Below are 25,289 nucleotides of genomic sequence, written 5' to 3'. Positions count from 1 at the left end.
GAGACGGAGAAGGAGGAACGAATGAATGACTGAATCCCGTCGGTATGAAGACTTATTCAATGCTCTTTCATCTTTTGATCCAAGAGGCCCCAAATCTGTGCCACATCTGCCGGCATCCCGGCGTACGTTATTGTTTCCATTTCATCGAAGACAAAACCAGGTTCTAGGAAGTTAGCTGGCAGCAGGGTTTCTTTCGATTTGTGGGCGGGTGCCCATCGACAGACACGGGACGCGTTGAATCATTGATTCAACTGCGTCAGACGGGCCCTGATCTTTCTGACTTCCCATGGCGAGAGAGTCCCTGTTGGTCTTTGCCACTTCTTGGCGAAAATCACCAAGCCCTACTAGCTCGATTGGTATATCTACCCTTGTGCATAATCAACGCCCCCTAATCATCTATGTAACCCTCTCTGAAAGTCATTTTAGACATCAAACTTCGAAAGCGGCAAGGCGAGCATGTTGCATTCCTTCTTCTCCTGAAAGACCGTTGCCAAACACGTCAACTATGGAGCGGCCAGCCTTCCGGGATCCCATGTCTAGCGGGGTGCATCGTGAATTATGACAGACAGGGATCTGTTTCAGACCCTGCGACTGGACCACGTGCTGGTCATCTTAGACTCTGCCATTACGACTTCAAGCCCACAGACTGTGAATTGAGCTGGTGAGGCAGCACGAGAGCAAACGGCGAGGGCGGTGGGATACAGTAATCGCGAAGGAATCGCGAAGACCCTGCGTAGTGGATGTTTCTATCACAAATTTTTCTTGTATTCCATGCCCGGTTTTTGTTGGAGATCTTCGTTGTAAAGTGCTCGAATAGGGTTCAGGAATACAAGGGGGACGAGAATTTGCCCAATTGCGTCTGACACTGCCACAAGTGCTGGGGCTCGTAGGAATCTGCCCCTGATGTCTTGCGGATGGGCAGCACATCGCGTCTGTTGAGCCATGGAACCGGAACCACTGCACCGTGCAGGGGCACCGACCAGCGGTGTGCGGTTTAGTCGGGAAGCGTGAGGCCCGAATCGGCACTCTTGTGGACGTCGGCACCTCAATGCAACTCTGTAAGCCTGGGCTCTTCTCCAGTCTAAATTCCTACCAGTCGATCAGTGGGCAGTCAAATTGTGCAACTTCACAAGTGCTGATGCTCACGCTAGAAGACGTTGACGGAAGTTTGCTGCGTTCCCGGAGAGTCCGTCAAACTTTTGGAGACCTCAAAGTTCAGAAATGGGGCTATCGGGGAATTCAAATGCAGATCCTTCGAGTTATCAATTCTGGGCTGCCTCGATATGACAATTGCTCAATTTCAAAGGGTTACATGCTGGCCAGGGGTTATTCGAGCTAAACTGGTAAAGTTTACTTGACAACAACCAACCAGGCAACCCCAACTTACATCCTGGGAAATGGGAGTCGCCCTTTCCAACAGATTGATACCAGATCCCCAATGAGTAGAATTGAGATTGAGCAGCTACGAAGCCTGAGTAGATCTTTTTCCTATCATGATGAGGAAGGCGAAGTGCCGGTGGGATTTGGGGGCCACTGCCATGAAGCCTACGATACCTGACCACCCATGTGTTTCTCCTGGCCGGCTGTCTTCCGATGCCCACGATTAGGCCAACCCGAGTTGATCCCAATGTTTGGTTTCCGCACGTCGCGGAACCAGCGGCCCGTCAAACTTCCATAGTAAAAGGGACTGGCCAAGAATAATGTTCCGATTTCCAATCCTCCACCTCTAGATCATTGACACAAGCCCACCGGCAACCGTCAGTCATCCATCGTCACTCTTTCAACCCCACGTCATATCATTCGATTCTCACACTCTTTTTGACTTGGCCGCTTCAAAATGAAGCTGCATTACGCTCTCTCTATTCTGCCCTGTTTCGGCAGCGGCATCCTTGGGTTCCCCGCATACGCAGCTGATGCTCTCAGAGAGGAGCTCTCATCCAAGCTCTCCGGACACATCGCCAGCGCCTTTCACGAGGTACATGAGAAGAGGCTTCTATTCGACCCATTGACAACACCTATCGATGTAACCGGCGACCACAAGTTCATCGCACCCGACTTCAAGAACGGCGCCCAGCGTGGTCCCTGCCCGGGGCTCAACGCTCTGGCGAACCATGGCTACATCAGCCGCAAGGGTGTGACGAGCTTAGTCGAGGTCACGGCCGCTATCAACACTGTGTTTGGCATGGGATTGGAGCTTTCAACAATTTTAGGAGTGATGGGAACTGTTTTTGTCGGAAACCCTCTGTCTCTTAACCCAGGTTTCTCCATTGGAGATGCTGCCAGCGGATCCAACAACATCTTGGGCAATCTGATCGGTCTCCTTGGTACGCCTCGTGGACTGAATGGCTCCCATAACATCATCGAGGGTGATTCATCCAACACCAGAGCCGACTTGTACATGACGGGAGACGCTTCCACCATGGTCATGGAGCAGTTCCAGTCCTTCTACGACATGTCGTCAGGCGAGGGCGATTACAACTTTGAGTTATTCGCTGACAGGGCCTCTATTCGCTTCAACGAGACTATTGCAACCAACCCGAACTTTTACTATGGTCCTTTTACCGGCATGATTGCTCGAAACGCGGGCTTTTTGTTTGCTTGCCGCTTGTTTGCGAACCACTCCGCGGAGAATCCAACTGGTCTCTTAAGTAAGTTGTCAGCCTTTGTTAGAGAATGGACTAATGTACTGATTCCCTTAGACAAGGCAACTTTGAAGAGCTTCTTCGCCATAGAGGGCGAAGAGGGCAATCTCACGTACAACAGAGGCTGGGAACGTATTCCAGAGAACTGGTACCGTACGCCGGTGGACTACGGCTTGGTCCAGCTGAACTTGGATCTTCTCGCCTGGATTGCCAAGTACCCTGAGTTGGGAAGGTACGTGCACTCTAAGTACCCAAGTCAAAAGATTATCAAGCAACATGTTAACGAGTCTGCCACTACAGTATCGGCGGAAACATGGGAAAGGTCAACAGCTTTGCGGGAGTCAATCTCGCCGACCTTACCGGTGGTGTCCTGAACCTCACCAAGCTGTTGGAAGGCAACAATCTGCTGTGCTTTGTCTTTGAGATTCTCAAGACCGCCTCACCAAACTCGCTGTCTACAATCTTTACCATCATTGAGGCGCCTCTCAAGCTTGTCACCGACACTGTTGGCGCTGCCATCCTCAATTTGGCCTGCCCGGCCTTCAAGGATATGACTGTAGGCGGAAAGAGTCTTGATGAAGGCCTCAAGGAACAATACCCCGGCGCGAAGATGGCTGACAACATCCTTTGACATAGTCATCCATGTCTGTGAGTGCCATGATACACAGTAATGTAGAACCGCCTCTGTATAAGCGACAAGACTTTTACCAGCCGATATATATCCTACTTAATTCATAATCATGCTGTTGGAGCAGTAGCCATGCTCCCTATTTACTCTTCGCATTCTAGGAAAGACTTAACCCTTGGGAGTGCTTGACTAAAGAGTGATTAAACGGACACCAATAACACAACATCATGATGTACTTGATTATCGAAGCGAGAGTAGTGTATTGGCGTAGGAACCTCGCCCCCATAGTTTTAGTGATCATTGATTGCGATGTGAAGTACATGTCGAGTAAGCATGCTTACGGTAATCATCCTAATTGTTGACATAGCCATGGCCCCGACCGCTCACGAGCTTGAGAAACCGCGGATAGCCACAAGTGGAAGCAAACGCGAACGCGATGTAGAATTCGTGCGAGCACATGTTTGCAATCAGATTCATAGACTCAGCTTCAACTCATCATCATTTCATCATTCATCTTCTAATCTACATAGTCCATTCCGAACCTTTTGATACTTTTACAACTTAGCGTGCTTCTCGTTAACCAGAACGTATCTGTAACGAGCATGGCCTTGCTCCATGTCGACAATGGCCTTGTTGGCGTCCTTAAGCGGGCGCTTCTGGACCCAAGGCTTGACCTTCTTCTCGACAGCGAGCTCAAGCATCTCCCTGATGTCGGAGGGAGAGCCAATACCGCTGCCACCAACCTTGATACCGCTGGCGAGCAGAGTGAAGGCGTTGATGGGAGGCAGGTTACCACCGTCGGGGGCACCGACCTGGATGAATGTGCCGTAGACCTTCAACAGTCTCAGGTACTGTTGCAGGGGCATCTTCTCGCTGGACACAGTAGAGATGATGAGATCGATGCTGCGGGCGTTGGTCTTGGACCAGTCCTTGTCGTCGTCGGTCGCAATGTACTCGTCAGCTCCAAGCTTCAGGACCTCGTCCTTCTTGGTGGCCTTTCTGGAGATACCAATGACCTTGTCAGCGCCGAGGGCCTTGGCGAAGAGCACAGCAAAGTGGCCAAGACCACCAACACCAACGACACCAACAGTCTTTCCAGGTCCGCAACCGTTCTCCTTCAACGGGGAGAAGACTGTGATGCCACCGCAAAGCATGGGCGCGGCATCCTCAGAAGGAATACCATCCGGGATCTTGATGACGAAGTGTCCATTGGTTCTGTTGTAGTCGGCATAGCCACCCATTGCCTTGCCCTCACCATCGGGGTAGACGGAGCCGTAGGTGCTGATGTTGGCACGCCCGCAGTAGTTTTCGCGTCCGATGGAGCACTCGGGGCAGTCGGACTTCATGCAGGAGCGAGCCTGGGCACCGACACCTACGCGGTCACCAACGGAGACGTGCTTCACGTTCTTGCCGACGCGGACGGCCTTGCCGACGATCTCGTGTCCGACGCAGCAAGCTGAGAAAAGGAGCACAGGTTAACAAAGAACAATTGACCAATTGCTGCTTGAAAGCCCCGCGTTTTGAGTCGAGGCGGGGTAAAGAGGGAAAACTCACGATAAGGGGTCTCAGCCCAACCCGAGCGGAGCATGTGAAGGTCAGAACCGCAGATACCGCAGTGGGAGATCTCGATGTCGACGTCGTCTTCAGTCCACTTCTTGGGCTCGAACGCGCCCCATTCCATCTTTCCGTTGACGCTGTCGGGGCTGTGGCCGAGCCATCCTTCAAACTTGATGTCGGACATGATTGTGTGTGTTGTGTTTGTGATAAGCTGACTCGCGTTGTTGATATGGTACTGTCGGAGTCGATTTTCGTCTTCAAAACTTGTAGAGCACGAATTGATCAGGCAGTAACTATCAGCGACTTGGTGAGGGGGGCAGAGTTTATGTATGAACTTTTAGAATACAAAGCACCGAGGCCACGGTCCATGACGGCATCCACAGATGCCGCGAGCTAGGGCCCATTCCCCTTCGTTCATCATGTCATCAAGAACTCTCTTGACCGGAGCTAGCTGGAGTTAAGACGGCACTATACCGAGTTTAAACAGTTCAATGAGCTTGCCGGCATATCTACGGAGCCTTCCGACGCCCAGGGGCAGCCGTCAATGCCGCGGATGGGTTCGTTTTCTTTTTGGGTGGTTCTACTCAGCTTTTGGTCTGGCCTTTCTGGCGGTGTCAAGCTTCCAAACTCGCAGGTGCTTGGGCCGGAAAGGACTAGCTTCGCCCGCCACTTCAGATGATGACGCAGAGAGGAGGGGTGGAAATCTTCAGTGGGTTTTGTTCTTGGCAACTGAGACATGTAATTGGATTAACTTGTTCTAACCCCAATGCCCCTCCACGGTCAAAAGTCCGGATTTCCTTTGGCCGCGGGGGCTCGCGCGAGTCAGATAAGCTACGTGAATTAGCTGACGTTTCCAGCATGAAGCCCCACGGTGTCCGTGGATGAGGTTCAATTGTTCGATTCCATGCTGTTGTGCGGCGTAGCACAGCCTGTCAGTGACCTGGGGCAATGCAGGCCAAGCTCAAAATCCGTATGTACTCCGTACTTCGTACGCTTCCTCCCGAGCCAGACACCAGCATGCATAAAGCTTTTCCATTCTTTTCTGCTGCAGCCTGCTGACGGAGGCGCTGACAGACGTTCTTCTTGGCTTGCTGGCTTTAGCTAGTTCCCTTGTCATCCCATGGAAACATGTGCGTTAGTATGCTTGATATGCACTAAGGTGCTTATTGCCGATCGTCCGGGACGACGGCGTCGCGTATCATTCGATCGCATCGCAGATTTGCAGAATAGCCTTTGATTCCCCCTCAACTAGCCTGTGCCATTTGTGTTGCGCCGCTTCCGCGGCATCATTACAAATTCCTAGGTACATCCATCGGTGATAGGCGATGAGGAGGGTTACTATCGGCGTTTACCTTGCATGGATGATTGATTTAGCGGTGAAGCTTGTGCCAGTCGCTCGTTTCTAATGTGCCTACCCGTAGCCTCTACCAAGTTATTCTTATGCTCCCGGACTTAAGAGCACTAAACTCTACGACGACGAGCCGAGGTGCAGCATAATACCAGGAAACTCAGTTAGTAGCCATATTAGTGTTTCTGTGCTTACGTCTGGTTCCCATGCTGGAGCGATGTAGCGACAATCACACGCTTAGTCTAGGAGCTCGGGAGCGAGATTGAGTGGGTTTTCCCCGTGGATGAAAACACAGTTCTCTATGATCATCAACCGTGACGTCGATGGTCACACAAAACATCAAGTATTGCCGAAAGAGCATACGTTAGCCAGGATCAAACAGTTGAATTCATTCTTCATGAATCAAAGTACTAAGTAAGTATGAACATGAAGGTCAAGTATTTACATCTGGTTCAATCAAATGGGCATGGAATCCAGCCTGAACCCACCCCCACCTCTACCCCGCCATCCCCGAAAGTGCCGTACCCTCTCCATCCCTTGCTTGTTGCTCACCATAGAGAGCGGGCGATTAAAGAAGAATCCCGTAATCTCTCAGAGACATTGAGAGTAGTAGTCATTCGCCTTGGTACAGACGTAAGGAGACTGGCAAGTAGTAGGCCCGGTCCAGCCAATACCACCGCACTGGCCCCAGCGGACCTGTCCAGCGCCAGAGGCAGCGGTACTCGTAGTCGCAGCAGCAGACGTAGTAGTCGTAATCAGGGTCGTCGCGCGCGAAGTCGTAGTCGGAACGGCACCAGTAGCAGCAGCAGCAAGTACAGAGGAAACAGACGTGTACGCAGGCTTCTTGTTGAAGCTGGCGTCCCACAGAAGGGCATCACCGGCACCGCTGAATGTCTCAGGGATCCAGCTGTACTTGTCGGTGAAGCCCCAGATGGTGACGCCGACGCACCCGGCAACGTCCAAGCAGGAACCGACGACGTTGGCGTAGTCGTTGCCCTGTGTGACGAGGGCGGCGCTGGAGGCGGGCAGGCTGGAGTGGCGGATGTCGAGCTCCGTGTACGCGACTTCGAGGCCGAGGGCGGTGAAGCGGCGGAGGGCGGTCGCGAGGGCGCTGCGGCCCGGGGTGGAGCCCACGATCAAGTGGCCCTGGAAGCCAACACCGTCGATGGGTGCGCCGGCGTTCTGGACGATGGTGACGGCTTCGTAGACGCGGTTGGTCTTTGCGCCGTTGTACTCGAGGTTGTAGTCGTTGTAGTAGCTGGGTCCTTCCATTAGTGATTGGGTGGTAAGAGGCAGGGGACTCTCTGGCTTACAGCTTGGCATTGGGATCAGCAGCCCTGGCAGCTCTAAAGGAGATGGGAAGGTAGTCGGTGCCGAGGACAGTGTAGAAGACGCTGGTGCGCCAGCTTCCGTCGTCTGCTGCTGCTTCATTGACGACATCCCAGGCGTAGCACTGGCCGAGATAGTGCTTTAGAACGTTGGAAATATGCGTGTTGATGACGGCAGTCAGGGTTGCTGCTGTCCATGATCCGCTCGAGACCCAGTTGGGGAGTTGAGAGTGCCTGGTTCCTGGTCAGAGTTGTGCACCACCAATGCTCATACTAAAGGGATGTTTACCATGTCAAGGTGTGGCATCTCAGGATCTGGCCGTTCGCCTTTGCAATATTCGGAATCTAGGCGAGATCATCGAGTCAGCCCGCGCTCAGTCTAATGGATCTAGCCGAGCCTCCATGCCCTGGAGCATCACGTACAATGTCTCCCGAGGTGTAAGAGAAGGTGTTCTGAGTAGGCTCGGTATACGCCCATTTTTGTCCGTTCTCAGGTACCAGGGAACCAAACTCGGCAGTGTTGTTCACAATTGCCATGTAGGCGGCATCCGTAGTTGTGCGGCGCTCATCGACGGCCGTGCCGAAGTACTTCAGACCGGCGCGGACGGCAAGGGTGTTGAGCTGAGCCGAAACGAGGCCGGAGCCCAACAGAACCGCGAGAACAGCCTTGGCGTACATGATGTTCGACTTTCTGATTCTGATTGATGGTCGATGAGCTGAGCGATGCGTCCACGTCTGACAACTAGAGCATCATCTCTTATCGACACCTTCCCTGGGGTGGGCACCGTAGACTTATACATGATCCTGAACAAACTCCATCGCGAGGGAGGTCTGACCTGGGGTCACATTGCATGCTGCTTTCACCCTTTGTCTCTTGGCTCTCACTAGGTTGGCTGGCCATCGAACATGACTTTGGAATATTCCTGGATTCTCGACTTTCCCACGTGGGGTGTGGCATCGCCGGCCCGAAGGATGTGCTTCCCGCTGCTAAGCACCCACGCAAATATTGGGGAAATTATCGTGGTGGTTCAGCGTCAAGCAGGAAGGACCCTCAGATCTCCTGCAGAGGTATTCATCCTTTTTACCCGGAGTGAACCTCTCCCAGCTCGATCGCGTCATGTGCAAACTCGCTGAGAACTATCATATGTCTCATTGCACCAGATAGGTATACTGGCCGCGCAAGTCAGACGGAGCAACAGCAGCAGTGCCGTGGCCATGTCTGGCAAACTGACTTGGCGCTCGGAGGGTGCTCCGAGAATTCCTGTGCCTGGGCTAGCGCGAGGGGGAGAAAGTGGGCATCTCGCCTGCGCCGTAGGCCCATTTCCAAGATTTCTTTTTTGGCGCGTGTGAGCGCGGGGTTGTTGTGCAGACGGAGGGAACCAGAAGAAAAGGTTGACAGAGAAGAGGAAAGTTGTCCGTAATGTGCAAGTGGCAGGCGTCGACAAGCTCATTTCAAGTTCCCGGGCCCAGAAACTGGGATCTGAGAAAATTCCACCAGTAGCCACCCACGCTGCCATAATGAGGTCCGAGATCGAGGGTCCTTAATGAACGCGTCGATATTTAGAGAACCGTGGCTACGGGAGAGTCAAGGGTTGACCCAATGCCGGATTCCCATATTAGCCTGAATATCTTTTTCTTCGCCTTCCCGCTGGAGTTACATCGCAGCAGGCGTCTAGTGCTTGGCAGGACAGCCAATTTGAAAGGCGGATATGCGCGTGTGAAGTCGTGAACGGAGATTCACGGCCAACGCCGGCCACTACTGCGTGAATGTAGAAATCGGGGGATGCGATGAGGAGCGAACAACCTAAGTACGCAACGATAGGAAGCCCTGTCACGGCTATCTAGGCAAATTTGTGCGCATCATGTCCATCATGAACAGGCCTCATGCTAATTAGAAGACATATAGATTCTCGCGACGGAAGTCGAAGTAACCGCGATTTTTCTCCAACCCTTTCAGGTGGTCTGTCTCCAACATTTTCCCCACATCACACAAAACTTCAATACAAATTTGCGCACCACAATTGTCTATCGCCAAATGGTTCTCGTGGAACTCTCATGGACACTAGCTATTTCAGCAAAACAGTAAATAGTGCCCGTGACAAAAGGTTCGTGATCAGTGGGAGGCTTGAACTCCCGGCCTTGGCATTACACAACATTTCAGGTGAAATATTAGTACCACGCTCTAACCAACTGAGCTAACCGACCCGTTTCCGAGTTGACCGTGGAGGGCTGAAATGCAACTATGAGTGGGGGCTGCCCTTGGCTCCACAAGGACAACCAACCAGCTTGTTAATCCCAGAAATACAGCAAGGAGCCACAGTCGAAACAAAGCTGCAGCAATATGTCTCGCTGAAATGCGCTTCTTTGACGAGTTGCTCATGTCTTTCCCATTTTTTTTCATGAATATGTGGTTCTATAGTTAGCAAAGATCCTACTCTACCAGAGTAGTCTAGAAGTTAAGGGTTGAACAGACAGCAAAGAACCCGCTTCTGTTTGGGCTTATCTCGAATCCTCTCACAACTTCAAGTCAGAATCAACAACTCTTTGAAATTTCGCGGTAGAACAGCAAAGAAAGATGTTTGATTCTCATATAGATAAACTCGAGCGACCTCGTATGTCTACAATAAACTTAGTCACAACAGCTTTAGTAAACTCCAGTTCACACTTGTCTTTCAAAAACATTGAACAGCAACCTACGCTACAGCCAGCTCAGTCGTTGATTAGCTCACGATGCCGTTTGACTCTGAGCGCAGTCGATCAGAAGTACCATCCTCCTCAACCAACCGCACGCTTCCGGGTAGTCGGCGTTTACGTCGTCGGCCTGGTAACTTTTCCTTGAGGGTTTCCATCCAAGGCATTGCCCTCGATGCAGCGAGCTCTGCAGGAGACAGTGGCATCAACGACTCCGAGTCGATCGCAACCACCGGCACCGTCATCAGACTTCCTGACCTAGAGTGCTATCTGGGTCAAGGTTCAATGTCGATTGAGTGTGAGGTAGATGGCCATTTCGTCATTACGCCTTTGCGTCCGACTCGTACCAACAACACTAGCGCGACCTCATCGGATGCAGGCTCTCTGGTACCCTCCTTGATCAGTCGTCCTTCCCATTACCCCTCCAACAGATCAAACATGTCACCTCGAGAATCTATGCGAGGCCGTCCGCGCTTTGCGAACAGTCCGACGCTTGGCTGGGAACCATCCCGCCGACGATTTGGGTTCCACAGCGAGCCGTCCCCGGCATCTCTTCGCTCGCGACGGATGGAGATGTTTCATCGGGACAGGGTGCATGTAGCTGCAGTCCCCTCGATGCAGGTGTACCCAGAGATCAGCAGTGTATCCAACAGTTCCCAGCGACTCTCCGTGTCCCCGATAACTCCTCCGCCACAGTACCCCGGGCTGGTGCACATTGCCGGGACTGAAAGCTGGACCTCCAGCCCGGAAGAGCAGCAGGCCCTGGAGGCTACTGCAGATGACGTTATTGGTATGTGGAATTCTCGCGGTTGATCACTGAAATGAGGGAAATGGTGCTATCAGATCACTTGGGCGTTCGAGGTGTTGTCGTTTACAAGGCAAGGGAGTCTGTGTTTGGAATTAGGAACTGTGAAGAAGGTTACCAGGACGGCCTTCATATGGAATATTTTCGTCATTAAAAATAAGATAGTCGTGTGAGGCTCTGAAGTCCCCCAATGTCATCATGCTTAGAGACAGATCCGCGTGTTCTATAGAAGAAACAGGCAAAAGCTAGCGTATCAACTCAGCAAGCGAGTCTCACTGTCGCTTGGTAAAGCTCAACTGGCACTCATCCTTGAGAAAAGAGTCAGCATCTGCGAAGTTAGAGACTGAGACATGACCAGACACTTACCATTGGAAACAATGTAGCAAACACCCTAATCTCCTCCGACTTCTCCGTGGCATGATGCTTCCAATCAATCTCCAACGCCGCCTTGCCAATCATGGCAGCCATCGTCAGTGGCACATACCTCCTCGCAAGGCAATCATGTGGTCCAGCACCGAACACGAGCCAATTCTTGGTCTTGGACTCGGCGTCTCCAGTGATCCATCGGTCAGGGTCGAAGAACTCGGGGTTGGGGTAGACATTGGGGTCGTGCAGGGCCGGGTAGCATGACGGAATGATCATGGATCCCTTGGGAACGGTATACTTCGGCGTAACAGGGAAGTTCTTGGTTGCAAGATAGGGAACGAAGATGACGGGTGGCCGGAGACGGAGGAGCTCCTTGATGACGGCGTTGGTGAAGGTGAGCGATTCTAGCATGGGGAGGTCAAAGGGCTTGGTGCTGTCGCCACCCCTCGCGGCAAGGTTCTCTTCGCGAAGGCGCTCAACAACGTCTGGTCTTTGCGCCAGGACTTGGAAGAGCCATGTCGTAGCACTGCTAGACGCATCCTGGGATGCGAAGAGGAAGGTGAAGAGCGTCTCTGAGATTTCCTCATTGGTGAATTCCCTGATCATGTTTGAAGGTCTCACAGCATCGGTGTCGCCAGCAGCAACCTTCTCGCGATACTTATTGGACTCCATCATGTGCAGAACCCAGTGGTCAACAATGGATGCCGGAGTCGCGCCCTTGGCCATGTTGGCTTTACACGCGGCCGCGCACTTTGCAAACTCAGCGTGGACCTGATTAGCCACGCGCTTTCCGAGCCAGACTTTTGTTCCGGGAATGTACATAGAGAGAGGAACGTTGACAAGCTCGAGTGCTGCGGTGACGAGGTAGAAGTCGTCGGCAATCTTCTTGACGGCGTCTTGAGAAATGTAGTCGCCGAAGAAGGTACGGCACGAGAGCGCGCAGTTGATCTCGCGGAAGAGAGCCATGTAAGCCATGGGATTTCCGTTGTTTGCCTCGCTTGCGGCAACGAACTTGTCAAAGTACTCGCCCAGCACCTTCTCGTGAACTGGGAGGTATGTTGCCATTGCCTTGTTGGTGAACAGGGGCATCAGGCCTCTCCGGTACTCGGCATGCTCTTTGCCCTGAAGAAAGACCCAGGCTTTGTGGCCGAGGATATCTTTGGCGATGGGGACGATACATGGCTCGGCGTAGGCTGGAGACTTGAAGACTTTGTGGGCGATGTCGCGATCAGAAGCAAGAACCACGAACCTGAGATATCAATGATCAGGGCATGCACCTAAGTGACCTTGAGGACTTGCTTCTTTGACTGAGCTAAAGTACTTACTTGTGGAAGACTGACACGCAGCTGAGGGGACCGCTCGCCCATTGGGCAAGGTACTCCTCGAATTTGGGGTGTAAAGCCTGGATGAAGGGTCCCATGAGGGGGATCTTGTACGCAGGTCCAGCAATTGAGCCTTTCCTCTTGAGATACATCACTGGCAATATGTCAGTCTTTTTCTTGTGGTCTTTGAGGAGCTCAAGGTCTGCTCGTACCCTGATCGTACACGACGACGCCAAGAAGGAAAGTGACGATGTACTGCCATGTTGACCAGCCCGAAAAGAAAGCCGGCAGCGTGCTAGGCGACAGAACCGTCTCATTAGACCATGTTTGCCTTACTCCAGGCTGTACGATAGGCGTGTCGACGATTGCTGAAGCCATGTTAAAGTCTACAACGGTGTTGCTGGACCGTCTTTCCCGCCAGGAGAGCATCTAAGGGACATCTCGGCACCTCTTTAAAGGAAGCCAGTAGACCCATCAAAACGTCAAAGGGGGTTTCGTCTTGCGTATTCGTATCCTGTAAACACCATCAAGCACAATCTCATTTCAACTGGTCTCTGTCTGGTTGAACCACATGCAGAACATCGTTCGTTTCTCTTCCCAAACCGCGGAACAAGCCAGCCCTGTGAAGTCTTGGCATCTCATCGACCTGCGGAGACTAAACCTCTTTCGGTAATCAACTCGATGTTTGTCAGCAAACAAAACTGGAGTTTGACAAGGGAGGGAACTGAGCAGCGAGATCCCTAACGATTGAAACTGCGGCGACTAAACCCCTTTCGGTCAGGACACCGCAAGAAACGAACTCTCAAGCGGGAGCAGCTCTTCGGTCTTTCGCGGATACGCGGGCGAAGCTCTCAGACCATTGTCTCCACCATTGGATCACTTTCATCTCTCTCTCTCTCTCCTTTCGACCTCACGGAGGGACCATCGACTCACTTCAGTCCAATTCTTCCATGTCCTCATCGCCCCCAGTCCAGTCGATCTCGCACAAACATGCGCCAAACCCTCCGCCGGTCCTGTGCTGCGTGTGCAAAGTCTAAACACAGCTGCGACCTCCGCACGCCGCGGTGCTCCCGCTGCATCAAGCGCAAGGTCCTGTGCGCCTACGCCAACGAACCCCTGACGGCTGCTCCGGCTGCTTCCGGGTCCGCACCGGGGGGTAGCGCAACATCGTCGCCGGGACCTCCGCTGGACGGATCCGGTGCTTTGACCAACTATCGATTTGGATCTCTTGATCCTTTTGACTCTTATCCTCAAACTAGACTGCCGCGGCATCAAGTTCAACGTCTTATCCATAGCTGTATGCCTATTACGACTAAACCTGTCGATCCACGTCTAGCTCATTAACCCATGTAGTTCTCCACAAGATCGCATTCGAATACTACCCTCTAGATCTGAACGCGACGTCAAATCCATTCCTCGTCTCATGGTGGCCATTAGCTCTCGGTGATCCAGCATTATTTCACGTCTCTTTACAAACAGCATGTCTCGACGAAGAGTTGCTGGCTCAAAAAGGATTTCAGTCATCAGAAATTCTGATGGCGGATTCAGTTGCTCTACTTCGCCGGAAGGTTCAAGACGACTCAATGGCCATTCAAGATGGAACCATGAATTCAGTCATCACTTTAGCAGCTATCGAGGTGAGCCTGGCCTTGTTCATTTCAGCCAGAACCTCGTGACGATTCGATGCTGTCACATGCTTACTGACTCTCTCCATGCAACCAGTTTGGCAAAGGAAATATCCAAGTTAGCGAAATGCACGTTGATGGAGTGAAGAGACTTGTCAATATGCGAGGAGGCATTAACTCAGTGAGACAAACCAGTCCACTAACTGCAAGGATGGTCAGCTGGTACGTTGAATACAAGCTATATAGCACAACATTTGCATACTGACGTTGTCTGACCTCGAAGGGTGTCGATGATTGTTACCGGCCTGCCTCAGTTTGAAACGCAGAACGACGGAGGCATTGGCGACGGTGTCCCTACACCTCCTGAATGGCAGATAGATCCAACTATTGTAGACAGTGATCTATCCCATCTCGGCGATGTTGAGATCGAAAACGAGGTCGAAAATGTTTTAATACGGCTTCGGAGTATTTTTCGCCGCGCGCAGAAAGCACCGCTACAACCAACAAGACTACATGACCTATCATGTTTTGTCATACACCGACTTCTGTTGTCAGCTCCAGAAGTGGTAGAGCCACATTCGGCATCTAGTGAAACTATCCGACTGGCGACTATACTCTACATCTTCATCATCCAAGGTCCGACGTATTACTCACACGCCGTCATATTCAACACGATTGTCAATCGGCTGATGGAAAGTCTGGTGGAGCTCGTACCATACGCTCGCTCCAGCAACAGTCTCTTCGTCTGGCTTCTGACTGTAGGCATGGTTGCCTCGCAGGGAACCCAGCACTACACCTGGTTGACTGGCTTGGCAAGAGATGTTGTGGCACTGGCCCAAGTGGAAAGCTGGGTTAGTGTACTTGCCTGTCTTAGAAGTGTTCTCTGGCTGGACATAGTCCACGGCGAAGACATCTTCCGACCCCATTGGGAGACTATTTTCGGCTGTTTAAATTGAAAGAAAATCCATACGCCTGATTGAGTCTGGGATAAATGTTTCAGTATTGACTGAACACAACGCAAAGCTGGTCAAACTTAGGACATGACCGATATCGACTCAATATTGGAGCGAGAGAGGGACTAGGTCAATATCATGCAGGCAGACGAAGCCTTCAGATCTAAATATGCCTTTTGTTTGGCAGTGGGCTCCGCAATCAGTCGCATCAACTGCGGACAGCCGGGTTTGGCTATGTCCCGTGATCACGTGGCATGCTATTTGGACCATGGTGATAAACAGCACCCAACTTGGACGAAATCAATCAGGAGCATATTTCTTGAGTTCACTGCACATTCTTTAGTGTGTCATGAGACAAGTCGCTCGCTTCATACGCATCCAGAAGTTCAAAACGCCTTCTTCTCGCTGTACATTTGAGAAATAAGACATTAACCGATTCTACCCTACTGAAGCAATCACGCTGGCTGGCTGATCTCTCCTCGGCGTGTTGGACCCGGTTGGATCATGCCATCTGCACTGGTAAGGGGCGGCGGTTGGCCGCATACAAGCGACCTCGAATCAAATTTGTTGTTTCTATTGGCCAACAAGAAGACTCAAAAGGGCGTTGGGCAGTCCAGCCGCATTTTCCCCTCATCGAAATCTTGCCGCCACAGTTGGCAGCACCTTCTTGCCATTCTCACATCATTTCTGGATCAGTGGATCAGAAAAAATGGGTTTGAGTCTGAAGAAGAAGTTGAAGGACCTCATCCGTGGTCCAAAGAAAGATGACGCCCCCAAAGAACCACTTCACGCCCACCCGAATCCACGGCAGCAGGCGAGTGCGCTCGCGGAGAAGGTACCCAGCTCCTGCACGACCGGTTCTTCGGGAACAGCGCAATCGATTTCAGCCACCGAACCATCAAATACGCTTCAAGAAGATACACGAGACGAGCCGGCCGCGAAGTTAACGCCTTCCCAAAACAGTGAAGGGTCTATTCGGCAGTTGTGGGACGTGGCATATCATAACCTGCGAAATCAAGAAGAGAGCCTCGTCCAAGAGTTCGAGGACCAGATATGCGACAACTTGGCTGCTGGCCTTGGTGTCGACGTACGTTCACATACTGGAACGAAAGACTGGTTGGCAACGATCCTCAAGCACAAGATGGACCAAGTCAACCGGGAGTCTTGGAAGTTGAAATTTGGCAGCTCCGAGGTGGAAGTCCAGGATGTTGTAAAGCCCGTCCTAGCCGTGGTCGACTGGGCCAATGATTTCGTTGCCAAAGCTCTGGTCTCAAATCCATACGCGTCGATTGCCTGGAGTGGTGTGAGCTTGTTACTGCCGGTAAGCTACTACCCTTCACATTCGCTACCTGGTCTGGGAGACTGACGTATCTTGGATGATCTGCACAGCTGCTTCTCAATCCCTTGGATCAAGCCGCCGCTCTGGCCAAGGGGCTTGAGCATATATCGTCCCTCATAGTACGAAGCTCTATGTGGGAAGATCTCTATGTTCGGCGTTACGAGTCAAAGACCAGCGAGGCTTCGTCGGAGCCGCATGCTGCTTACAGACTCGTCTTGGAAAGACTGTACAGAGAGATCCTCAAGTTTCAGATTGTTTGCTATCGCTACCACAACCATAAAACTGCCTCTCGCATGGCGCTTGATTCTGTGAAGCATCATGACTGGGAAGAGCTGCTTGAACAGATCAATTATCACGAGACCGAATTCGACAAAGTAAGCAATCATGTGCGGGACCAGGCGTATACTCACGAATGGGAGAACGCAGAGGCGCGGCATCAACAAGCCATGAAACACTGGGAAAATATTGGCACCGATGTTTCCGATCTGAGAAGAAGAGTTGAGGAAATCCAGAACCATAAGAAGCGCAAAGAATTGCTCGAGTGGCTCTGCACCGTTGACCCCTCTGTGCAGTACAATGCCGCACGTAGCAAACACCACAGTGGCACTTGCGAATGGCTGATTAAAGACAACGAAGATTTCAAGACGTGGGAGACAGCGCCAAAATCTTTCTTGTGGCTCAACGGCAAAGGTATGGCATGCAATGGTCACTTGACAGGTATGCACTACTGACGACGTCTAGCTGGCTCCGGGAAGTCGATTCTGAGCTCATCAGTCATTAAACACTTGAAAATACAGTCAGAGGAGGATCCTCAGGTTGCGCTGGCGTACTACTTCTTCAGCTTTGGGAACACGGAGCAACAAAAGGTAACCGTTATGTTATCTTCGCTTATTGGCCAACTTTGCGCGAGCCGTCCCGACACGCCACGTCCAATCAAGAAGTTTGAGAATTATGTCGCCAAAAAGGAGCGCCCAGACATAGAAACCCTTGAAGCCGCCCTAATAGCTGTTGTTCGTGGGTTTTCAGCGGTATTTATCGTGGTAGACGCTCTCGACGAGTGTCCAATTCTTGACGGGGAGCGGCCCAGGCTGCTAGATTGCCTCAACCACATCCTTACTGTAATGCCGGATAATCTCCACATTCTATGTACAGGCAGAGCCGAACCGGACATTAATACCAGGATCGACGAGGTAGTGCATCTGCCGGCTAAGCGCACCATTAGTCTTACAGACACTCAGACGGGCTTGAATGGTGATCTTGGTCTGTACATTGACTCAGTCTTGGCAACCAGAACATACGAATTTTGGCCCAACGACATGAAGGTTAAAGCAAAAAACGTATTGCTCGCAAGAGCAGATGGAATGTAAGTCATTGAACAGAGTGAATTGAATCATGGCGCTGTCTTGGAGCTAACACTTGGTACCTCTTTCAGGTTTCAATACCTTGTGTGCCAATTCGAAGTCCTTCAACACTTGAATTCGGAAGATGCCATACTTTCGGCATTGAATGATCTCCCCTTGGGACTTGACGACACATATAATAGGCTGCTCCTGAGCTTAGATACCACCTTCCAACCGCATGTCCTTAGGTCTCTAAAATGGCTAGCTTCGTCGAGTAGGCCGCTGTATTTGTATGAATTAGCCGAAGTATTCATCCTTGATCCTGAGATTGCGGGAGATCACACGAAAAAGCGGCTGTTCAATCCGAAAGGGGTTTTGCGATATTTCCCCAGCCTCGTGACTACCGAAGGCAATCATTACTCAACAATCGTTCGACTCGCTCATTTCACGGTGAAAGAGTACCTGATATCCGACCGCATACAACAAAGCCGTGCCAGATGTTTCCATTTCACTGAAGTAGAGGCTCACCTACACATTGCCCACTGCTGCCTATATTACGGTTCAAATCCAAGGGTAATCTCTGGGAAGGGTTATCGAGAACCACAGTTATTCTTAACATCGTACGCTTTCCACGACTGGGCATGGCACCTGGAGCAAGTACCGCGCAGATTATGGACACCTGAAGTACTCTCGCTCGCTGACAGTGCCCTATCCCAGGGCAGTGCGATCTTGAGAAAGCATCGGCGGCCGTACTGCTACACCGCCAAGCTCGGCGCTCTTGAGCTCACCAAGTGGCTGCTTCGTGAAGATTCATGGGCCGGCAGATTCGTGGTTCATGAAGATCTCGACCAGGCCCTTATAGAGGCAGCGGAGGGGGGAAACATCGGGGTCGTCCAATTCCTTCTCCAAAGAGGCGCTCACGCCAACGCTCGACATAGGTCACGTTCTGGTGCGCTACAGGCTGCGACACGCCAAGGCAATTTAGCGGTCATGGAAGTTTTGCTCGACAACGGCGCAGATATCGATGCTCATGATGAAGAATCCGGATCACCTCTGGAAGCCGCGGCCAGGAGTTTGAGATTCGCAGGCATGCGAATGCTTGTGGGTCGTGGAGCTGATGTACGCAAAGCGGAGTGTGTTCTGTCGTGTCTGCTTCAGACTTTAAGTTCTTTCAAAATCTCGCTCGACTCACTCGAGATCACTGAGTGCATAGAGCTTTTGCAGCTTTTCCTCGCCAACGGTGCTGATATCAGCAAAGGGTGTACTAAACATAAGAGTGCTGTCTTTTGGGCAATCCAATTGTCGAAACAGGAGGGGAAGCAGAGCATTCTGGACTTTGTTCTACAGCAGGGCGCTCATCCCAACTCAAACTATGGCCGAGACCTGCTTCAACAGGCATGCAGGAGCATCTGTTTTTGTCTCGGCTTTCCAAGGTCTCATGCCATTGCGGTGCTTGAAAACCTGCTGAGCATGGGGGCTGACGTGGATGGTCCGGTAGGAGAGAACGGCACAGCACTACAGTTTATATGCATGTGGTGTAAGTATTACGACAAATCTAGCCTTGATGCAGTTCGCCTCCTTCTAGACAAAGGCGCGGAAATCAATCAGTCAGGCCGTTACGGCACAGCATTACACATAGCTTGCGAGATAGGATATCCGGAGCTGGTTGATCTTTTGCTGGATAGAGGTGCCGATTGTGGTGTCGAAGGCGGAGAGTATGGCAATGCCTTACAAGCTGCGAGTGGTTACCAGAGCGACTTTGGCCCGAGCGAGTATTGTTCTTTGGAGATGGCGAGAAAACTGCTTGAGAGGGGGGCCGATGTCAACGCCCCCGGTGGAAAATTTGGAAGTGCGCTTCAAGCCGCGGTTTCCAACAACGTCCGCAATGTTGACCTAGAGAGTTTGCTACTCAGCAAAGGTGCAGAAGTCAACAGGCAAGGAGGGATTCACGGCACAGCACTTCAAAGCGCTTGCGCGAGTGGCAAAATGGAAGCAGTGCGCTTATTACTTGATCATGGCGCCGACGTGAATACTGCTGGCGGGAAATACGGGAGCGCCCTCCAGGCGGCCTGTGGATCAAACTGGGACACTCTCGACAACCCTGCATGCGATATCGCGCGGCTATTGATTGAACATGGCGCCGACGTCCATGCTCAAGGCGGGATATTCGGGAGCGCCTGGCATGCTGCAGCTACGATTCGCAGCTATGACACAGCAAGCATTGATACGCTGAAGCTACTTCTCGATCACGGTGTCGATGTAAATGACAGCAGAGGTCAGCAACACGGCACTGCTTTGCAGGCTGCACTTGAGCTCTTCGGACAATCAGACATTGTCGTCCCCAGAGTCCGCTTTCTGCTTGAACATGGCGCTGATGTCAATTTGGAAGCCGGCCAGTTTGGATTTCCGTTACAGTCGGCATGTGTGACGGCGACGTCCCCAAAGGCTGAGCGTGGCAGAGAAATTCATGCCTGTATTCATGGCCTCACATATCTCCTCGATAACTGCCCAGAAATTAATGTCAATATGATAGGCGGGGTTTTTGGCACAGCTCTACAGGCAGCTGTATGCACAGGCGATGTAAAAGCCGTCGAGTTGCTGCTCAAGAAGGGCGCCGATACCAACACAATAGCCGGACCCTTTGGTACGGCTCTACAAGCAGCAGCGCGGAAAGGCGAGCTACAAATTGTCGAGTTACTCCTTACGAAGGGCTCCGATACGAACATTCGTGGCGGGAAATATAGAAGCGCGCTTAATGCGGCTATCTTCGAAGGGTATTGGGATATAGTCAAGATACTACTGGACTCCGGAGCCAGGCCAGATTGTCATCAGCTTCCCGAATGCGACGAGGCATGGCTCGGGTGTATCAGCGAGGAACACGGGAAGGGTTCTGTGGATCGTTATAGGAAGTTTTGGGATATCATGAAACTTGAATGGAGTGAAGGCGCGGTGTTCAAAGGGCGAAATTACTAGCTATGTTCGTTTTGGTTGCCATGATGTAGATCCACATATAAAATAGGTATTGGAATACACCTTGACATCGCAGCTACCACAGCACAGTCTCAGTCAATATCGAGTGAAGCGAAAAGAAGCACTCATTCGACGATTCTAGAAGCTGCTGGGATAAGAGCGTACCATCATGACCATGGAAGACTGGATCAACTAGACTTTTGGGTATGCACCCAGTTTTGCTGCCCCTATGCTATCATGTTGATTGCCTGAGAACGTGAAGCTATTTTCTCTTCGAGGTAAAACTCAAACTTCATTCATCAGAATTTCTTCCCGGAAAATTCAGCTTTGGGAGACAGGTACACACGGCTCAACGTCAAAAATGGACAGCAGATTATGTGGGAGAGGCCATGGACCCCGTGAGACTTCGGCGTCTAAACCTGGTTTGATGACATTCCGCCAGAGCAGAACGTGAGCTCTCTTAACGCCTTGCGAGATAAAGAAAATAAGGCACTCATTCTGGCCCCGAGGATATGGGATCAAAACACATATATTATGAAGCCGACTACTTGCGAGTCGAGCATTGGTGTATAGGCCGTCAGGTACGAGAAAGGAGTGCTTGTCAGTCGCAAGGAGGTGAAAGAGAGTTGAAAGAGAGTGGCTCACAAATCTTCAAGTCTTCCGTATTTTTTGAGCACTTGAATACAGTGACAAAAATAGTTAATCTTGGGAGTGATGAAAAGCGAAAGCTTAGTCTTGCGTTGAACAATAGATGCTAGACTTCTACTAGACACCAAAGTGTATATAGGAGACTGTCTAGCCACTCGCTATATGTGATCTTTTTTTTTTTTTTTTGGCTTGAAAGTTGAGTCATTCAATATAATGGATTCGTTTGCAAGGAAACTGCAAAACGCTTATTCAAACCAGCTTTACATCTCGTTTGCTCCGATCATGTTGTTCCCATTAGATTCTGCCGCCCCATACCGCCTGCAGCAAGAGGGCGTCCAAAGTTCACTTTTTACCTTGGACTGCTGGCCCATGTTTTACGCTCTTCGACAACACAATACCAACAACATAACGCCTAATTACCAAACCATGATTACGTTGCCGAATTTATATGACAGCGTCGATGAATATACGGAAGATCTCATCAAGTTCATTGGAACGCCCCTAGTCCGCCAGATTACTGGGGACATCCACGTCAACGACTCACTCATCTACAATGCCTGGGACGCTCTACCCGTGGAATGGACATCCTGGTGGAAATCACTTCCAGATCATCGCATAGCCCAACAAGACTTGATCGACAGCATCGAAGAGCTGGGACCCTCCTTACTGGCAAATGAGGAAGCAAATGAAAGCCAACGACACCAACAATTGCCAGACAGGCCAGATTCGCTGTCTAAGTGGCTCGAGAGCATCCGGTCGCTCGCTCTTCCACGAGACCAACGCCCCGGCAAGACTATCGCCCTCCCAGAGATCCTAACAAGCCGCATGAAGACCAAAAAGATTGCAGAGGTCTCCACCGCCGCCGCATACATCCACAGCGTCTGCCAAACAAACAACATAACCCACATCATCGACATGGGCTCAGGCCAAGGCTACCTCTCCATCGCACTAGCCTACCTCTTCCCAGAGCTCCGCGTCCTAGCTATCGACGGCAGCGAGTCCCAAATCGCGGCCTCAAAGGCCTGCGCGGCCAGTCTTGGTATTCCCGAAAGCAGAATCCAGCACATGCGGCGCTACATCGACGGCACGCCACCTTTGGCGGACGAGATGGCGGCCTGGGCTGAAGACGAGAAGTGCATGCTGGTCGGCCTCCACGCGTGCGGGAATCTGTCTGAGCACATGCTGAGGTACTTCGCCACGGTCCCGTTCATCGTGTGTCTGGGCGCCGTCGGATGCTGCTACAACCACATCGTCCCGCGTTCCGCCAGTTGTCCTGATGGATTCCCCATCAGTGCAAAGATGCGAGACAGAAACGTCACGCTGAGTGCCACGGCGCTCATGACGGGTTGCCAGGCGCCGAATAATTGGGAAAGGGCAGACCCGAGCAAACCAGAGTCGACGTACTCCAAACGTCGCTTCTATCGAGCCTTATTGGAGAAGATTTTCCACGATAAAGGGATTGAACTCGATAAGGAGGATCGACCGGTGTGGGGCGTGCGAAAGGGAGACATGGATACCTTTAATGCGTTCGCACGCAGAGCGATGGGATGCCTGAACGTTGACGAGAGCAAAATCAGCGATGCTGATCTCTTAGCTTATGAGGAAAGGTATCGAGGATATGAAGGCAAAGTGGCGATCCTGTGGACGCTCAGTGTTCTGTGCTGCAAGGTTGTCGAGAGCGTAATTGCTCTAGATCGGTATTTGTTCCTGACGGAGAACGGGGGGCAACATGTCGACGTTGTGCCGATATTTGATTATTCAATATCGCCACGGAATCTGATGCTCGTGGCTGATAAGACATAGATGCGTACTTTACCAGTACCTAGACCAGGGTAAATCATGCAACATGGAGTGCAGCAGAAATCGCTCCCAAACATCATTATTAATCGACCTCTTATCTTGGAGACATACTGCAAACAGGACAGGCACCAGAAATGAAGCCATACTTTTCAAGCCATGTTTGAGCGTGAAGATATTGTTCATCATGGAGCAACTCCTACCTCACGACATGTAGGCGTCAGGTGGTCTAAAGGTCGGTCTCATGAATACAATATATTAAAGCCAACTATCAACACAGAATCCAATACCCAACCCCCGAGATACAATCTCGACAAACTCTCCACCCCCTCATCCCTTAGAACATCGCAACGGCAGCAAGACCACACAAAGCCGCGACAGCGACCCCGAAAGACGCACGCCCAGCAGACGCAACCTGCACAACAGAAGGCAAAGGCTTCGCAGTAGCAGTAGGCGCCGCACCGGTAGCAGAACCAGAGCAAGCGGTAGGCGTGACAAGCGAACCGTCAGGTCCGAAGGGGCTGTAGCCGAGGCATCCGGCGTACTGAGCAGCGCAGGTAGACATGTTGGCGCCGGGCGCGCTGCGGCACTTGTTGTAGGCGTCGTTGCAGCCGGTAACGCAGGCGGCGCCAGTGGTCGCGGGGGGGAAGACGCCGGTGGTGATGGGAGGGACGGCGGTGCCGGTGGGAGGGGCGACGGTGGTGATGGGAGGGACGGCGGTAGCGGTGCCGGAGCAGGCGGTCGGGGTGACGAGGGAGCCGTCGGGGCCGAAGGGGCTGTAGCCGAGGCAGCCTGCGTACTCGGCGGCGCAGGTGGCGCGGTTGGCGTCGGGGGCGGAACGGCACTTGTCGTAGGCGGCGGCGCAGGTGGCGGCGCACTCGGGGCCGGAGGGGCCGGTGGGGGGGAAAACGCCGGTAGTGATGGGAGGGACGGCAGTGGCGGTGGGGACCACGGCGGTGCCGGAGCAGGCGGTGGGAGTCACGAGGGAGCCGTCGGGGCCGAAGGGGCTGTAGCCGAGGCAGCCTGCGTACTCGGCGGCGCAGGTGGCGCGGTTGGCGTCGGGGGCGCCGCGGCACTTGTCGTAGGCGGCGGCACAGGTTGCGGCGCACTCGGGGCCAGGGGCGACGCCGGTGGGGACGGGGCCGGTGTGGGTGATGGTGCAGGGGCAGTCGGTGATGGTGAAGGTGGTGGGCTCCTTGATGGTGTAGGTGAACTTGCCGTGGTAGATGACGGTGGGCTCGGGGCAGTAGGTGGTGATGGCGGTGACGACCTGGGTGTAGGTGCCGTTGGTGAGGAGGGCGGCGACCGGGGCGGCGACGACGGGGGCGTCGGCCACGGGGGAGCCGGATGTGAGCTGGGCGGCGCTGATGATCAGCCCGGCCAGGAGGGGAGCCACGTGAGAAGACATGTTGTTGGGGTTTGGGTGGTGAAGACCGTGTGGTGTAAAAGAGTGTGGTATGACTTGATGTCAAAGTTGTGAATGAGTGTGTGGGTTGAGTTGGAAAGAAAGTTGAGGCTGTAGGAGAACTTTGATCATGATTTATAGGACATCGAGTTGAAGCCAAGACGGCGAATTAAACGTAAACATTTCAGCCAGCGTCGATGGCCAAGGGGTAGTTTGTTGGCAAAACTCGGATCACATCCGGTCTGGACGACATTTTACATTCCGGTGCTGTTGTGTTTGTCGTGCCTCGCTCTCCAGCAAGAATTCACTTAGTCGCGTCTCGTATTCTCTTCCCAGGAACTTCGCTCCTAGTCCCTCGTATCTCTCTGCTAGCGTTCTTCCCGTCATGCCTGCCGACCGACTAACGCTCTTCTGCGTTCTTTCATCCTGCCGCGCCTATTTTAATCTTAAAACGCCAACGTCTTAGCCATTTTCCTGGGGAAGAGGCGAGGGAAAGGGGGTGAGTGTCGGCGCCACGGTAGTGGA

At 52.2% G+C, this 25,289-nt stretch overlaps 10 protein-coding genes across 10 annotated transcripts; 6 read left to right on the top strand and 4 right to left on the bottom strand.

Moving 5' to 3' along the window:
* Positions 1-1,837: 1,837 nt before the first annotated feature.
* Positions 1,838-3,273, top strand: CTAM01_13587 (oxidase; the record flags this gene model as incomplete). Its single annotated transcript, XM_060529589.1, has 3 exons — positions 1,838-2,648; positions 2,700-2,874; positions 2,943-3,273. The coding sequence occupies 3 exons, from the start codon at positions 1,838-1,840 to the stop codon at positions 3,271-3,273; spliced, it is 1,317 nt and encodes a 438-aa protein (XP_060375846.1).
* Positions 3,274-3,824: 551 nt separating this feature from the next.
* On the bottom strand, positions 3,825-5,011 carry CTAM01_13586 (zinc-binding dehydrogenase; the record flags this gene model as incomplete). The annotated part of the gene is made up of 2 exons (XM_060529588.1): positions 3,825-4,726; positions 4,825-5,011. 2 exons carry the CDS (start codon positions 5,009-5,011, stop codon positions 3,825-3,827), a joined length of 1,089 nt encoding a protein of 362 aa, XP_060375845.1.
* Positions 5,012-6,766: 1,755 nt separating this feature from the next.
* Positions 6,767-8,181, bottom strand: CTAM01_13585 (glycosyl hydrolase family 10; the record flags this gene model as incomplete). The annotated part of the gene is made up of 4 exons (XM_060529587.1): positions 6,767-7,433; positions 7,489-7,737; positions 7,793-7,848; positions 7,927-8,181. The coding sequence occupies 4 exons, from the start codon at positions 8,179-8,181 to the stop codon at positions 6,767-6,769; spliced, it is 1,227 nt and encodes a 408-aa protein (XP_060375844.1).
* Positions 8,182-8,354: 173 nt separating this feature from the next.
* Positions 8,355-8,597, top strand: CTAM01_13584 (uncharacterized protein; the record flags this gene model as incomplete). The annotated part of the gene is made up of 1 exon (XM_060529586.1): positions 8,355-8,597. The coding sequence occupies one exon, from the start codon at positions 8,355-8,357 to the stop codon at positions 8,595-8,597; it is 243 nt and encodes an 80-aa protein (XP_060375843.1).
* A 1,636-nt stretch (positions 8,598-10,233) lies between these two features.
* CTAM01_13583 (uncharacterized protein) lies at positions 10,234-11,007 on the top strand (the record flags this gene model as incomplete). Its single annotated transcript, XM_060529585.1, has 1 exon — positions 10,234-11,007. The coding sequence occupies one exon, from the start codon at positions 10,234-10,236 to the stop codon at positions 11,005-11,007; it is 774 nt and encodes a 257-aa protein (XP_060375842.1).
* Positions 11,008-11,271: 264 nt separating this feature from the next.
* CTAM01_13582 (cytochrome P450) lies at positions 11,272-13,065 on the bottom strand (the record flags this gene model as incomplete). The annotated part of the gene is made up of 4 exons (XM_060529584.1): positions 11,272-11,307; positions 11,366-12,614; positions 12,691-12,841; positions 12,900-13,065. 4 exons carry the CDS (start codon positions 13,063-13,065, stop codon positions 11,272-11,274), a joined length of 1,602 nt encoding a protein of 533 aa, XP_060375841.1.
* Positions 13,066-13,677: 612 nt separating this feature from the next.
* On the top strand, positions 13,678-15,268 carry CTAM01_13581 (uncharacterized protein; the record flags this gene model as incomplete). Its single annotated transcript, XM_060529583.1, has 4 exons — positions 13,678-13,984; positions 14,041-14,324; positions 14,410-14,534; positions 14,596-15,268. The coding sequence occupies 4 exons, from the start codon at positions 13,678-13,680 to the stop codon at positions 15,266-15,268; spliced, it is 1,389 nt and encodes a 462-aa protein (XP_060375840.1).
* Positions 15,269-15,974: 706 nt separating this feature from the next.
* Positions 15,975-20,917, top strand: CTAM01_13580 (uncharacterized protein; the record flags this gene model as incomplete). The annotated part of the gene is made up of 5 exons (XM_060529582.1): positions 15,975-16,586; positions 16,655-17,294; positions 17,346-17,967; positions 18,649-19,481; positions 19,584-20,917. 5 exons carry the CDS (start codon positions 15,975-15,977, stop codon positions 20,915-20,917), a joined length of 4,041 nt encoding a protein of 1,346 aa, XP_060375839.1.
* Positions 20,918-21,844: 927 nt separating this feature from the next.
* CTAM01_13579 (uncharacterized protein) lies at positions 21,845-23,365 on the top strand (the record flags this gene model as incomplete). The annotated part of the gene is made up of 1 exon (XM_060529581.1): positions 21,845-23,365. The coding sequence occupies one exon, from the start codon at positions 21,845-21,847 to the stop codon at positions 23,363-23,365; it is 1,521 nt and encodes a 506-aa protein (XP_060375838.1).
* Positions 23,366-23,696: 331 nt separating this feature from the next.
* Positions 23,697-24,767, bottom strand: CTAM01_13578 (uncharacterized protein; the record flags this gene model as incomplete). The annotated part of the gene is made up of 1 exon (XM_060529580.1): positions 23,697-24,767. The coding sequence occupies one exon, from the start codon at positions 24,765-24,767 to the stop codon at positions 23,697-23,699; it is 1,071 nt and encodes a 356-aa protein (XP_060375837.1).
* Between the last annotated feature and the right edge of the window lie 522 nt (positions 24,768-25,289).

The sequence above is a fragment of the Colletotrichum tamarilloi genome (genome assembly GCF_030869305.1).
Source record: "Colletotrichum tamarilloi strain Tom-12 chromosome Unknown Scaffold_99.1, whole genome shotgun sequence".
Classification (NCBI taxonomy): Eukaryota; Fungi; Ascomycota; class Sordariomycetes; order Glomerellales; family Glomerellaceae; genus Colletotrichum; species Colletotrichum tamarilloi.
This window is presented reverse-complemented; position numbering and strand designations above follow the sequence as displayed.